Genomic DNA, 16,703 nt, shown 5'->3' with positions numbered 1-16,703 from the left:
TGATGCTTTTGTTCTAGAACTCACTCTACCACATTATCTCCTAGCTTTTAGCTGCCTCATGAATGATGCCTTATTGGTATCACTGTCTTTGGACAGTTGACTAAACAAACTTACTATTATTCATACATAAAATTTTCCAAAATGAAATATGTAAAGACTTTCAGCAGGATTCCGAGAACAAATAATGGTCTGACTTTTAACATATAAACAAACTCTTTCAGACTTCAGCTGCCATGATGCAGTCGCAATGTTCTGTTTAGCGACCAGCCATGATTGTCTTGCAGCTCACTTACACAAACTATTTATTTACGAACTACCACTACCACCACCACCACCACCACCACCACCACCCCTGCTGCCGCTGCCGCCACACCAGAAGTTGAAATATCATGCTGAAGTAAGGGAAGATATGAGCATGGCTTTATTTTCCAACAGTTTTTTGTTTACCTTTGTACGTCAGAGTAATATATGTATTGCGATTTGACGTCATAGTCCAGTGCAGCTGGTCTCGACAAGTCCATGACAGGGATCATCACCTCCTGCGGTCGTTGTTTCCCAGTGAGTGCAATAGCTTTTATCATAGCAGGCCGAGCCTTCCCGAACAGTAAGAACTGAGACTGCTTGGCCACTGTCACATCACAAAAATCATGATACAGACAATGGACTTTTCAAGTGAAGGCCTTAGTACAACACAGACTTCACCATTTACACAATGAGAACTGACATCCAATTCAATTTGTTGATTACATATACAAATGACAACTGACATATGTATGAAGAGGTAAAAACAACATATTTACAATTCAATTTGTTGATTATATATACAATGACAACTGACATATGTATCAAGAGGTAAAAAGAACATATTTAAATTTCAATTTGTTGATTATATACGATTTTAAAAAATCAGAACCAATACATTAAAAATTACAATATTATCCCATATCTATTATCTTATTTTCAGCAGAGCTTAGGAATTAGATTTTAGTACTGCTGTTTGCTTAATTTTATATTTAATTTTTTTAATGCTCAAGTAAAATTTATGTAAATCATAATACAAAACAGAACATTTATCACACAGTTAAATGTTTATGATGAATATGCCATGCCATGACCACTCACCCATGCACTGACCGTTGCGTACAGATCGGTAACCTGCCTTGCACAGGCACTGTGCCACACCACGACCTTTCTTCCATGCAGGAATGCAAATGTGCTGGCAGCCTCCATTGTTAACTCCACATGGGTGTGATTCTGCAAAGAGTGTGGCTATTAGACAGTGAATGTTAAAGAATTGAACATAAAATTTTAAGTGTACAAGCATTTATTTTGCATTGTTCGGGTTTCCTAAGACTAAAAAACAGGACCTACAATGTGTTAGAAAATAATAACTTGTAATTAGAAAAAAGAACATTCTTTCATATCGTGTAAATGCAAATACAGATAGTTAATCCTATTCACTTTTGTCACGATCTTCATTCTCCACAACTGACCTCACAGTAAATAATTCGGAATTTTTTCAAAGTTTTTAAGGACAAAGTTGTTGGATGTCACTTGATATTAGTTTGTATATATATTACCGTCAAAACCTGAAATCTGTCAACTAGGAAAACATGAACAAAAAGCGTATAATTATACAAGGCTTGCCAAAAGCCTAAAGATACCGAACCTAACCTGTTACTGAATCTAGACCTTACGAAAACTTGCTTTCTATCTATCAATGTAGTTTTTACTAGTTTTAATTGTAACTGGTCTTGACGGATTTCGGGTTTTAATAGTGACATATAAACAATGAAGTGAAGTGAAGGAAGCACAAAATTGCGTTATAAGATGAACTCACTTTGCTTGGCTTGGCTTGGCTTTGCTTTCCCAGGCCTGGATCAGGGTATGTTCCATGCACTGAAGATTTACCACAGTGTTCAAAAGTATTTTGTAGTTAAGGTTTTATGTTGTCTGTATTGTTTGCATACAGTTACAACAACGCAAAGCACAAGCTGTGTCATTCTGTGAGTAGAGTCACATTGCTGTGGTTATGTATCTAGGAACAGGCAAGTTCATAGAATAACAATATAAATGTATATTCCATTAGCTCGTAAGTATTTTATGGTTTGATTTGGTGGCATGGTATACATTAAATATTGGTGTTTAGGTACTTAAACAGTGTTTATTTGCACAGACCATTGAAACCATACCAAAACAAAAGGAATACTCTGTGGATGTGAGACCAGCAGTTTTAAACGTTTCGAAGAAGGGAAAATGGCGTTGCTAAACATTTTGGTATATCATATATCACAACTGTGTGTGGAGGCGACGACAAAAACAAGAAGGGTCAGTAGACAATAACCAAGGTCTGGTTGTCCTCGAAAAACAACAGTGAGGGTGGACAAAATGATTTGTAAGCAGTCGGTTGTTGATCCATAAAAATCAGCTCGACAAATTAGGGATGATCTAGAGCAGCACCATGGACTGAATCTACATGTCTCTACTGTGAAACGTCGCCTAGTAGCTGGTGATTAAAATGGTAGACGACCATCACAAAAACCACTCATAAATCCAAAAAATAGGAAGGCCAAGTTAGAGTTTGCAAAAATGTATCAAATCTGGAACGTTACAGACTGGTATAAGGTGTTATAGAGTGATGAGAGCAAGTTTAATTTATTTTCTTCTGATGGTGTGCAGTATGTACGACGACCAAAGAAACAACAAAAAATACCAGGAACCGAACATTAAGCAAGGTGGTGGTAGCATCATGGTGTGGGGATGTTTTTCTAGAAGTGGAGTTGGTCCTTTAGTCCAAATAGAAGGGAATATGGATCGTTTCATGTGTAGTGATATTTTGGAAAAGAATATGGTTCCACATGGGGGAAAGAATATGTCACATAATTGGATTTTTCAGCAGGACAATGATCCAAAACACACTTCCAGCCATTTAAAAACAATTCTTTGCAGATAAAAAAATCAAACTTTTAGATTGGCCAAGTCAGAGGCCGGATCTTAATCCTATTGAACATCTCTGGGATGGAACTGGATCGACGTGTTTGTCGTAGAAGTTACTCAAATAAGGATCAGTTCTTTCCTGCTTTATTGGAAGAATGGTCACAACTTCCACTTGAGCGATTGCAAAATCTTGTGGATTCAATGCCAAAGAGATGTGCTGCTGTGAACAAAGCTCGGGGGTATGCAATGAAATACTGATTTTTTTCTTAGAGCCCAAGATATTTTTGTTTTATTACTATATACTTGGACTTACAAATTACTTTTGATCCAGAAGAATTCTCAATTATTTTTTACGCAAGATTACTCTGTTTAAACTAAATGTATTTTCGTACTAAACTGATTATAAATACATAATTTTCAATTATCCACTGGCATTTTTTTTTCTATTCAATATTTATCTTTATGTAATTGTTACATATGCTATCTACAAAATACTTCTGAGCTCTACTGTACTTTGGTCAATGTGCGCCCTACATAAGCGATGACTGTCCAAGTTTGACAGACAGTCTGGGTGACATTCATGAACCCGACACAGATAGGTGGGTCATTTGTCTCAACTCTGACAGAGCCAGATCCCATCCTGAGACGAGTAGCAAGATAACACCAGAGCTAGGAGCCCCAAACCCTTCCTATATCAGCATTGAAGACCTTCACTACCTTCAAGACTTCACCCCAGCCTATTCTTAACTATTACAGATGATAGATGAAATGAGATGTGGAGAATGTTTGTGAAATGACAGAGGGAAATGGGAATATTCCTAGAAAAACCCTCTGCAATATCTGCTTTCTCCACCACAAATTCCATCACAAGTGTTGTGCCCAAGGATTATGGCAAACATTATAACTTTGTTATGACCATAAGCAATATATTTTCAATATATTTGAAAGTAATGAATTCGTATTTGTTATAACATTCAGATCAATCTGTGAAGACATGCTTATAACGTTATAACAAGCAACAAGCTTCCTGTTGCGATTACAGCTTACATCTTAGCGAAGTCAGCAGGAAGTCAAAGTCCAGTCCTTGAACAAGACAGAAAGTTAGTTAGCTTGCATTTCGCAAAGCCAGTCTTACTCAACAGCTGACATATAACGAGAAATACACAGACTGTCCAGTAATCATTTACAATCCGCATCTCTCGCGAGACTTCTAATTGGTGATAATTTTGAATTTCGATTTTCTATTGGTTCAATCAAAAACAGACGATTCAATCCTTGAATATTGTGAGAGTTCCTTAAGCCTATGTTGTCCCAAGTGACAACAGGAAACGTCAATCTGAAATAATGGTTAAGAATCGACAACATGTATTCGGTCAGTGCAATACCGTCTTTTTAGAAGATTCGCGGGAAAAATAGCATCATTCTGTTACGTCACAAGGGTGCAGTTCGAGAACTTATAAAATGGACAGGGAATATCCAAATCGCGGTCATAGTCATTGGTCATTAGTCATTAGACAGCGGTCATGCAACAGTGGTCGTAACTTCCTGACGTCCAGAAAGAAGGCAGAAAAAAGGGCATCATCTCTGAATAGCACCAAGGTTCGCCCTACAGTCAACTGTATGTAAAATCAACAGTTCAATTCTTATACTTTACATGTAACTATTTCATTCTGATACTTAAAAATTAACAGCAATTTTGATTATCTGTTCTAATTTGATTATTTTGTTAATAAACTTGGTAATACTGAATATTTAAACTTGTGATTATTTTGAAAACCTGAGATCACATTCTAAAATAAGGAATCCCTCCTATCCATAAGCAAGTGTAGAGAGTTAGGAAATACAATGCAGTGTCTAATCTGTTTGTGTTGTCTTGATAAATTTGTTGCTATGCCTAAAGGGCACAACACAAGCTAGTCGGGGATCAAACTCGAGAAGCTTGGATGGAAGACCAGCACACTAGCACTTGAGTCACAGATCCGGCTATTAGATGAACTGAGAATTCGAACTAATTTTGATTTGGTTTACCCGCCAAAATGTTCGCTGTTATACAAGAATTTATGAAAAGAGAATGTTTTACATAAAATCTGCTATTTAACGACGACCCACCTTCTGGTTGACGTTGTCTATGAAAAATATGAATAGCAAATGGTCGACTCAGATTGGCCACTGTCTCATGGTCATCAGAGTTGAACTTGTCCAGTCGAATAATGCTCTGATTGCGCCAGCTTGTCACATAGAGGCTATTCTCAAAGACAGTGACATCGTACAAGTTCTGCACCTGAAACACATCACCAAGAGAATGACCTGGAAGTAGTGGTAGACTTCTGCATACAAGATAGAACTATGCTCTGATCACATCAGCTCCAGAGAATGTATTGCTAACTAGGTAGGAACTATTTACTTAAAAACTGCTTTAAAATATAGAGGAATGTTTGTAAGGAGTTTTCAATGATATAATGTAATGTAAAATATCACTGTATGTTCAAAGTAGAAAAATGCAGTAAAACAACTGTTATTGTTAAGGTCAGGATTTACATGCACACAAAGTCTGAAATATGCAAAAACATGCAAAAATCCCATTTTTGTGTGGCTTACTATCTCCCTAAGAAACAAAATATGAATGATATGTCAGGTAGGCGTATTGTTTTTTATTTTACATTAAGGTTCAATATGTATACTTTACTTCTTTGTTTACTTTACTTTTTCTGATTGCAAAGCGCAACTAATATATTTTCAAGGTTCTCAGTTGTCATACTCTGTTATCTATAAAGATATTTTTGAATGTTGAAAATGTTCATTCAACATCACACGAGGTTACTGGACAAAATTTTAGTATACAAAATGTAAGCAAGCCAAATTTTCTCGGCACAAGACCTTTACTTTGAGCATAATGCTGTAACCAGGATATTTTGATAGCATATGTAAGCAGGAACATTAGCTGCTGCCAAGAAATCAAAAGGAGAATAGCAATGCCAAAGGAAGCTCTTAATAGAAAGAGGAGCATCTTCTGCCAACCTCTGGAGAAAGAACTAAGGAAGATACTAGCGGTGCTTTGTGTGGAGTGTAGCATTGTATGGGAAAGAAACATGGGCATGGGCATTAAGACGAAGTGAAAAGAAGCATTTGAAATGTGGATATAGAGAAGGCTGGAGCGTGTGAAGTAGACAGACAGAATAAGAAACGAAGCTGTGTTGGAAAGGGAAGCTGAAGAAAGAATTATGCTGGAACTGACCAGAAAGAGGAAAAGGAATTGGCTGGGTCATTGATTGAAAGAAAATGCCTTTTGAAAGATGCACTGGAAGGAATGGTAAACGGGAGAAGAGTTCAGGACAGAAGAAGATATCAGATGGTAAACAACATTAAAATATATGGACCATATGAGAAGACAAAGAGGAAGGCAGAAAATAGGAAAGACTGGAGAATGCTGGGTTTGTAGTGAGAGATCTGCCCTTGGGCAGAACACTATGAATGAATTAATGTCTAGTTTTATCCTGACAGCCTCACCAGTATGGCCTTGTGTATGGAAAAAATGTTATAATTTTGCAAGTGACATCACGAATGCACTCACACAAACTTCACAAAAAACACAATAATATCACGCATTTGACACACTGCTGGCATACCAACTGAGAATAAGTGAAACTAAGAAAAGGTGGACAGAAAGGAGGTGTTAAGAGTCAGGTAGATAGGGATAATTTGGGATTAAATAAATAATTAATATATTTGCCATCTTAGATAGCTTATCAAGATGTTAAATGATTTTTCATTCACATAATTAGCATAACATGTAGTACAATTTAAGTTGATAAACGTTTTCAGCAATAATTTATCATCTTCATATTGTTTGAAAGGTACATATTATGGACACTTATGATTGTTAATGAATTTAAATATTTAAACCCCTCCCATCAGACGTAACATTTTCATACGCAGATCGTAAGCACGCCTGTGTCTTTCAGTTTGGCCGCCACACTCAACGATACAACTACGCAGCTCTCCAACATAATACGTAAGTTTCGCAAAAAAGAAATGTGCCTTGATAAAATATCAATTATTAATTACATACAATAGTTTCTTCCTTTCTTCCCCCCTATCTTCAATTCTTTCGTTTGAATTAACGCAACTTTTAAAACGTTTCGAATATATCAAAATTAAATAACACTTCATACATATAAATCATCACTAACTAAAGTTAAATACATAGCAATCCCTTATTTGATTCTGGTTTGAATACTCGCAGTTACAAGGCCTGGTTGAACCACACAACATGCAACATTCTTCCTTCATTAAGAATTTGTCTTTACCAACAGTCACAAGAAACAAAAAACGATATCACGATAATAGTAAAACAATATTTATGATGTTTCCACATATTAATTTTAATTTTAAATTTTCAGTCACATTTTAAATTTCTTAGGAATTAACACTATTATTTATAAACGTCCTTCCCTCAGGAAGAATTTGTCTTTACTAACAGTCACAAGAAACAAAAAACAATATTTCGATAATAGTTAAAACACAATACTTACAGTGTTTCCACACATTAATTTTAATTTTTAGTCATATTTTAAAGTTCTTAGCAATTAACACTATTAGTTATAAATTTAATTATCTATGTGACCATTGTTTTTAATGGTGAAACTATTTGTATATAAACTTTGTAAAGTGTTCATACTTTGTCAACATCACTTCTTAATGATATGAAGATGGCAAATTATTGCCGAAAACGTTTATCAACTTAAATTGTACTACATGTTATGCTAATTATGTGAATAAATAATCACTTAGCATCTTGATAAGCAAGATGGTAAATACATTATTTATTTAACCCCTATATTTACCTTATGGGAAACCATACAACATGCCTATTAAAAAAGGGGATAATTTAACTATGGACAGTAGTTCAATGTCCTCCATTTTTGACCCAAGGGCAAGTGGAACAAAAGCAGGGAGTGGCTGTTTTGGATTTCCGCAGCTACCCTTCATATGTAAAAAATTTCCAGCCATAGAATACAGTTAAGCAAAAAATATTGCGTGCTGACAACAAAACAATGTAGAATGTATTCTTTTTATAATATGCAAATTTTGGGGCTTACGCAGCAAAATGCTGAAAATATGCTACAATACATGTATAATAGTCTATTACATGCAGAAACACCTGATACATACAAAAATATTAATAATTAACCCTGCATATTCATCACAGATGTTCAAAACATGTATAAAAATGTTTCTGCACGAATTTCAACTGGCCAGTAAAAATATGCATTTCCATGTGAATCCTGGTCCTAGATTACTGAAAATGTAAAGATTTTTTATATTATTGAGTGTGTAATTTATTTTACGAATATATTCATATTAGAAGAGAAAAATTCACTCCGGCGCCGAAGTGAATTTTTCTCTTCTAATATTAATTGTTACCATAACATATATATTCTGTAGGAACAATAAAATAATAATCTTTAATAAATTCTTCTAGCAACAGGGCACATTTCTGTACAGATTACTGTGCATATTACTATGGAATCCCGGCCACCAAGTCACTAAACTGAATGTGCTCCTTGTATAATGGCAGTTGACTTAATAAAATGTCAACATACATGGCCAACTTGGAGTCAGGCCACAAAGGGAAAAACACTAGAGGGGAGTTCGATCTGGTGCTGTGGATTGGACTTTGGCATAGCTCAATGGTGAGAGCGCTTGCTACATAGAACCAAGGACTAGGGTTCGGTCCCCAGCGCCAGAGTGAATTTTTCTCCTCTAATATTAATTGTTACCATAACAGATACATTCTGTAGGACCAATAAAATAATAATCTTCAGTAAATTACGAATATATGTTTACACTCACTGATGTGCGAGGGAAAATAGATAAGATTGGAGCTAATGCAGAAGGCGTGGATGCCTTGCATGTGGGTCGAGATGGAGGGAAACAGAAGAACTATACAAGAAAGAAGAATGAGACACCTGTCTTGTGGAATTTTACGTGATCCTGAAAGGCAAAGATGAAGAGACCTCCTATTCACTTCTAAAGTCAAAAATGGGTAATGAGTTTAAGGTATCTTATATCTTCTTCATCTAGACTCATGTCCCTGGTTGTGGGGTCGAGTATGAGATAGCATCCTCCATCTGTCACAGTCCCCCCAGCACTATTACTCGCCATGGTGCCCCTCTTAATTTGATCTTGTATATGTAAATCTAATGCTCCCCTCAAAAATGTTTAGAGAAGATTTACACAATCCAAGTTCAAAATTCTCTGATTGAGGTTCTGTCTGATATATACGAGGCGCATCCAAAAAGTAAGTTTCCCTATTTAAAAAAAAAAAAAAAAAAAAAAAAAGAACACACACTTTCAGGAAAACATTTATTGGCAACAGATACAGCAATGTTTCAGTTATTTTTCAACATAGCCACCATCAGAAGTGAGACACTTGTCGTATCGTGGGATCAACTTTTGTATCCCTCTGTCGTAGAACTCTGCTGCCTGTGAATGGAACCAGTGTGTGACAGACGTCTTCAGCTCTTCGTCGTTGCCAAAATGCTCACCGGAGGACAGGAATTTCTTGAGGTGCAAGAAAACGTGAAAATCGCTGGGAGCAAGATCAGGACTGTAGGGTAATGATCAAACAACTCCCAGCCGAATTCCGTCAAAACAGCTACTGTGCGCCGAGCCATATGTGGACGAGCATTGTCATGGAGGAGCACAACACCTGCAGTAAGCATTCCACGCCTCTTGTTTTGAATGGCACGTGTCGCAATTTTTGCAGTGTTTCACAGTAACGGTCAGCGTTCACTGTTTCACCTCTTGGAAGGAAGTCAATGAGCAGAATGCCCTTCCTGTCCCAGAACACCGTGCATATTACTTTCCGTATCGACAGCGTCTGTTTGAATTTCGTCCTGACCAGAGATCCACTATGCCGCCAATGCATTGACTGCTGCTTGGTTTCCGGGGTGAAGTGCGAAATCCAAGTCACATCGCCTGTGACGATCCTGTCGAGGAACTCATCGCCGTCATCATGATACCATTGCAGAAATGTCAGTGCTGTTCCTAAACGTTGCATTTTGTGTTCGGGTGTCAGGTTTTTCGGCACCCACCTGGCACACACTTTTTTAAACAGCAGATGCTTAGTGACAATCTCATGCAACAAGGATCGCGATATCTGCGTCGTAATCGTGAAGCAACGGTTCTCCATGATGCACTGCCGCACCAGCTCAACACGATCATCATTGATGAGAAACGGTCGCCCACTGTGCTCTTCATCATGGACACTTTGACGACCTTCGGAAAACTGCCTACACCAGCGACGCACCATCTGCTTACTCATGATGTTCGGCCCATAGACCTGACAGAGCTGCCGATGAATTTCAATTGGCGCAATGCTTTGTGCATTAAAGAACTTTATCACCGACCGAACCTCGCAGGTGGCGGGAGAAGAAATAAGAGCTTCCATTTCAGACCACTGCTGCCACGCTACTGGCACCAGGCGGGACCTGTCCGGCTGGCATATGATTGAAACGTCATAGATCTGTTACGCATACCCAATTGACACGGCTAATTACGTTTACTTTCAAGAGGAAACAATCGGGAAACTTACTTTCTGGATGCGCCTCGTACATCTATTATCAAGCAGTACATCTCACTTAATATGTGTCAGAAGAAGAACAATTCTGTGGTGTTTGGGTAAAGGGAGATATGTCATAAAAATGAGTTCGGAGATAAATGAAAATTAAACTTGGAATCCTTATTACAAATAATTTTCTACACAAATAAAACATATCAAATGCTTGTATTCTTTGATTTTTGCACACCCAGTTGTATAATTTAACTTGTGTGTTCATCTGGGGAACAAAATTTCATCTGGACAAAAAAATGACTTATACCCCTTTACCCGAACACCACAGAATTGTTTGCATACATCTGAAGTATGATTAGTGTAAAATGTAGCTAGTAGGCGATATATGCAATGGAGGGGGGAAAGGAATTGGCCACCCTACCCCATCATCTCCTGGCCTAGTTGCCTCATACGTGACGCCTTGTTGGTATCACTTGTGAGGTGTCAGAGGTATCAGACCTGTCTTCAGATATTAATAAAACAACAATGTGTTAACCCAGTCTACTAGTCAAGTACGAAGGTGGTTTGAAACACGATTCCCGGGTGTGAAAGTAAACATGTGAACTCACAAAAGAGAAAAATTGGAAGATATGAAAGGAGTGTCTATATAGACTTGAAATGGCCGCATTTTGAATCAAGAAGTTAGGAAATGCTTTGAATGTAGATGTTAAAAATGAACAAGATATGTATTTGGAGATGTGGGGAGTGCCTGAATAAACAACCAAAGACTTGTCTGAAAGCAGGAAGAGTGACTCCTCTGCAGAAGCATCGAGAAATCTGATTCACCTGGATTTGTGCTGTAGTTTCATATTGGGTCTCTGTGCCTTGGGGATGGTATTAATACATGTGACAGAATATAAAGAGAGAAAAGGCTGTTGATGGTGGGAAGAATATTCGAGAAGAATGACCATGCTTAAGGTATGGTCACACGTCGCTACTTTTACTGCGCAACTTTTGTACTGCAGCTGCAAAAGTTGCGTGTCATGTTCACACGTAAGCGAAAAGTAACATGCTGCACACTACTGTTCGAATTATTAATAAACTCATGCGAAAGCTTACTTATCTATTATTTGCTTTTCTGTCCTAACTAGTGTTCAGAAATTGGCATTATTTTTACTATAAAGCTTTTAAAAACGCCTATATACTTAAATGATAACCAACAGCATATTCACGTAATCAATGTTGGCAACCCTCCTGTTTGAAACTATGCTACAGAAAATTAAAAAAGTGAATTATATCGTCAGCAAATATGCTCAGACTGTGTTGTGCATTTAATAACTGTTACAAATAATTTATTTTCATCACATCTAACATTAAAATACATCCAAACAATAAAAGTATCATTGGCACATTTGGGTGGCAACACTGGCCGCAACCACAGCAAAAGTTTCAACAAAACCGATATCAAAAATGCCGTGGCTGCAACCCTGAGAACCCTGTTCACACGTCGCTACTTTTAAGCTGTGTGCAGCATGAAAAAGTAGCGAGCAGAAGGTTCAGCAGCCGCTACTTTTCGGGTTGCACCGTTGTTCACACGTCACAGTACGAGAGTTGCGCAGTTTTTTGTACTGCATCGCTGCAAAAGTAGCGATGTGTAACCGCACCTTTAGAGAGAAATATCAAACTTTCCCGAAAGATGGAAAGTAAAAGTTTCTGAACTGTGAGTCCACCCCAGTTGAGATGAATGTTCCTGTAGCACGACTTGCCATACAATATGTGTATGTGTATGTATGTATGTATGTATGTATGTATGTAATGAAAAGGATGACAAAGAGAGGGGAATGAATGTCCCTGTAGCATGGCTTACCATACAATATGTATATACACAGGGTAATTCACGAGGATTTACCGCTACTTATGGAGCTTATTTCCGAAGATATTTTGAGCAAAAAATGTCATATAAACATTTGTCCTAATCTCAATATTTTCAGAGCTACACTAATTTGAAGTTGCTTGTAAAACAACATTATTCTTGAGTTTTAAGGGTAAAAAAATACTACAGAAAAATAATTAACTATTCAGAAGTATCATTTCTTTAATTAGCTAGTATTCTGAAGACAAAAATGTGTTGTGAATTGCATAGTTGCTTTGTACAGAATTTTTTTTCCGATTTTTAACTACAAAATTACATTTTCTTACACATTTATCACAATTGTTAAAATCACGCCACTTTTGTAAATTCTTCAAGACTGTACATTAGGATGCATAATTAAACTGTAAAGAATCAAATTCCTAAAATCGTATGATTTGTAACAATTTTTGTGATAAGTATGTAAGAATGATGTAATTTTTAGTTAAAAATTCAAAAACAAAATCTGTACAAAGCAATTAACAACACATTTTTAGCTTCAGAATATTAATCAATTAAAGCAATTATACTTCTGAATAGTTCATTCTCTATTTGTAATATTTTTTTAACTCTTAAACTAAAGAAAAAAGGTAGTTTACTAACAACTTCAAACTAGTGTAACTCTGAAAATATTGAGATTAGGACACATGTTTATATGACATTTCTTGCTCAGAATGTCTTCGGAAATAAGCTCCGTAAGTGACGGTAAATCCTCGTGAATTTTTTTTATTTTAGTTGGTTATTTAACGACACTGTATCAACTACTAGGTTATTTAGCGTCGATGAGACTGGTGATAACGAGATGATATTTGGGGAGATGAGGCCGAGGATTCGCTATAGATTACCTTGCATTCACATTACGGTTGGGGAAAACCTCGGAAAAAACCCAACCAGGTAACCAGCCCAAGCGGGGATCGAACCCGTGCCCGAATGAAACTTCAGACCGGCAGGCAAACGCCTTAACCGACTGAGCCACACCAGTGGCTTCCTCGTAAATTATCCTGCATAATGAAAGGGATAAGTAGTCCTGAAGCAGGAAAGTACAACATGTGACTCATTTTTTCCTTACAAAAATAACAGTTTAAATTCAAGGTATGTATACGAGGCCTATCTAAAAAGTATCCGACCTTAATTTTTCCCGCGTAAAGTTGTGATTCTAAGGCGGCGCCACTGTGCATGGTGGAAGGAGGAACTGTAATGCGCATGCTTGAATTTTTTCACCGCATTCGCTTGTGCCAGTCACTGGCTGGTGGTCGCCAAGTAAGGTGCTGTTCTAGGTGTTTGTCGGATTTAGTTTTCTCGCAAGATGACTGAACGAATTGAGCAAAGATACTGCATCAAATTTTGTCAAAAGCTTGGTGATTCTCAAAGTCAAACAATTCGTAAGATTCAGCAGGTGTTTGGGGAAGATGCGATGGGTGTAACACAAATTAAGGAGTGGTTCAACCGATTCAAAGATGGCCGCACATCAGCGGAGAGTGAGCAGCGTTGTGGCAGGCCCCAAACTGCTCGGAGTGCAGCTGTTGTTGAGAGGGTGCGAAATTTGGTGATGGCAGATCGTCGTTTGACCGTGCGGGAGATTGCTGAAGAGGTTGGAGTGAGTAAAGATTCTGCACATGCAATTTTGCGTGATGATTTGAACATGAACCGAGTGGCTGCGAAATTCTTGCCCAAGTTGTTGTCCCCGGAACAAAAGGACCTCCGTCGTGACGTTGCACAGGACCTTCTGGACACCGCCAACACTGATCCTGGGTTTCTGAACACCGTGATAACTGGAGATGAGTCATGGGTGTACGGGTACGACCCAGGAACAAAAAGACAGTCGTCGCAATGGAAGCATCCCGAGTCTCCAAGGCCGAAGAAAGCGCGGCAGGTGCGAAGCAAAATCAAGGTGATGCTGACTGTTTTCTTTGATGTCCGTGGAATTGTGCATCACGAATACGCACCGGAAGGACAAATGGTGACAAAGGAGTACTATCACGATGTTCTCCGGCGACTCCGTGATGCAGTTCGGCGCAAAAGACCAGACATGTGGACGGCGAACAACTGGCACTTGCATCACGACATTCATCCCAATTGATACACACTTTCTTGGCCAAACATGGAATTACAACCGTTCACCAACCTCCCTACTCTCCAGACCTGGCTCCTTGCGACTTCTGGTTGTTTCCAAAATTGAAGACACCACTGAAAGGATCCCATTTTGAGAGTAGAGAAGAGATAATGCGGAATGCGACGACGGAGCTGAACACCATTCCAAAAGAAGACTTCCAGAGGTGTTTCCGGCAGTGGAAGGATCGGTGGGCTAAGTGTGTGCAAGCACAAGGGGCCTACTTTGAAGGGGATTAGGGTCCCAACCCCGTCAGGTATTTGAAATATTTTTTCTGGCTAAAGGTCGGATACTTTTTAGACAGACCTCGTATATATATATCACTACAGCAGCTTCTCTACAGACTGTAGCTGTAATCTGTGACTCAAAAGACAGTCACTCGGGTACAATATGTGCTTTGTTTTCACATCAAACAAAAAAACAAATATGTAACATGATTAAGCTAATACAAAAGTAAGTAAAAAATGGTTTTGCAATGGATATCGCCAATGTGGTGTGAACAGAAATGAGAACGTACACACAAGACCAAAAAGAGAAGCAAAATCCAGAAATAAAAGTACTAGAAATCCAAAATACGACAAACTTCTCCATAATCCAAATTTTAATTTATGATTATCTCAGAACAGCTAACGCAAAATGTATTGGCAGTGATGAATGTGCAAAACATTTATAGGCTATAGACTGAACAATTTAATATCTCAAAATTGTATGTTAAGGAATGAAGTAGAAGAAATGGATGTAGAACATATCAGACCTCCTCATGCAACAGTAAAGTGACTTAACTGTCACAGAGTGGAGTACAGGCTAACCAACAATGTATTGATGTGAAGGAAAATATGGGTATAAGATGTGGTCCTCTAACAGGCAATAGAATGAAAAGAAAGAACTTATGTTGCAAACAATACGGTCATGAAGTGTTTACAATCAATCTATACATATGATATAGCCATCAACTCCTACACTGTGAATGCCACTTATCAAATGAACTCACCGGAAACCCCTTCTTGATTGTACGTCTGTTGGAACCATCATAGTCAATCCTCTCCACGAAGTCTAGGTATGTGTCCACCCAGTACACTTGCTGTGTGGGATAGTCGACTGTCACACCATATGGGTACACAATCTTCTGCTGCACCAGAGTTGTTCGATTTGAACCATCCAGTAGTGTGCGTTCCAGCATTGGGCTTGATGCTCCCCATTTGGTAAAGAACATGAACCTAACACAGAAAACCACCACAGTGAACAGCTACTGTTTTCTTCCTCTTGACTAACAATAAATATAAATTTTATATTCCAACAATATTAAGTACAGAAAAAAAAGTATCATGATGCTGCAAAATAGTGAGATAGAGACTTTCAGGATTCCTGAAACTTACAAAACTGCTGGTAATTTTTGTTATACTGGCTACCTGTCATTCTTTGTATCAGGGTTTTCTGCTTAAATACTGGACGCAGTTTGTTGTTAAATATGATTTAGAACAATCCTGTCAGACTGTGTGTTACACAGAACCAGTTTATAGATAGGCAACTACATAAGTAGTTACTTTTATGGGTATAACTGTAGGGAAAAAAATCGAATTACAGACGTGGGCAAATGAAAAGCAAACTTGCAACTTTCAGCTGTAAGTTCACCAGATAACTCATCTTAAATGTAAATGTAAATGGCAAGGACAAGAACGAACACACATGAGATTGTATAAGTCAAATAATTTTCATTACCGTACATCAGCCAAGGGCATTTGTGGCACTCAGGGCCAAGAGGAGCATGATAGGTGCTTCCCACTCCTCAGTTACGAAGCGCTGAACGCAGTTTGTTTACTACTCCTGAACATCTGTAATACACTCAGTGGTGTACTGTACGACTCTATGGATTCGAAATGGAAGTTTCTAGTAAAAGAAGGCTTCGAATGTTTCGAAAGGAATGCAAAAAATGCTTATTTCGTAATATTTAAAGATGATAAAATGCATTGTGTGTACTGTAAAAACAGTTACAAAATATAAAAGCTTACAACGCATCAAGGCACTACAAAATACATGCAGAATTACTGGTTTTGAAAGATATGTATATTTCATAGACTTATTTCTTTTGCAATCCCTGTTTGTTATGTTATGTTAAGTTAACCTAATTCTAATATAGATCATAGGCTTATGTTATACTTCAGATGACGACAGGAAAACAAAATACATGGATC

At 37.8% G+C, this 16,703-nt stretch overlaps 1 protein-coding gene across 2 annotated transcripts in view; it reads right to left on the bottom strand.

Annotated features, from left to right (window-relative positions):
• The window catches only part of LRP1 (LDL receptor protein 1), a 423,729-nt gene that overhangs the window by 215,333 nt on the left and 191,693 nt on the right, over positions 1 to 16,703 (bottom strand). For both annotated transcript variants that reach the window (XM_069820634.1, XM_069820633.1), the window contains exons 9-12: positions 15,503 to 15,728; positions 5,047 to 5,218; positions 1,123 to 1,254; positions 448 to 628 (exon numbers count right to left, since the gene is read on the bottom strand). In XM_069820634.1, the coding sequence (XP_069676735.1) occupies positions 448 to 628; positions 1,123 to 1,254; positions 5,047 to 5,218; positions 15,503 to 15,728 (711 nt within the window). The remainder of the gene's footprint in view (positions 1 to 447; positions 629 to 1,122; positions 1,255 to 5,046; positions 5,219 to 15,502; positions 15,729 to 16,703) is intronic.

Source organism: Periplaneta americana, chromosome 3 (assembly GCF_040183065.1).
Source record: "Periplaneta americana isolate PAMFEO1 chromosome 3, P.americana_PAMFEO1_priV1, whole genome shotgun sequence".
NCBI classification, from domain to species: Eukaryota; Metazoa; Arthropoda; class Insecta; order Blattodea; family Blattidae; genus Periplaneta; species Periplaneta americana.
This window is presented reverse-complemented; position numbering and strand designations above follow the sequence as displayed.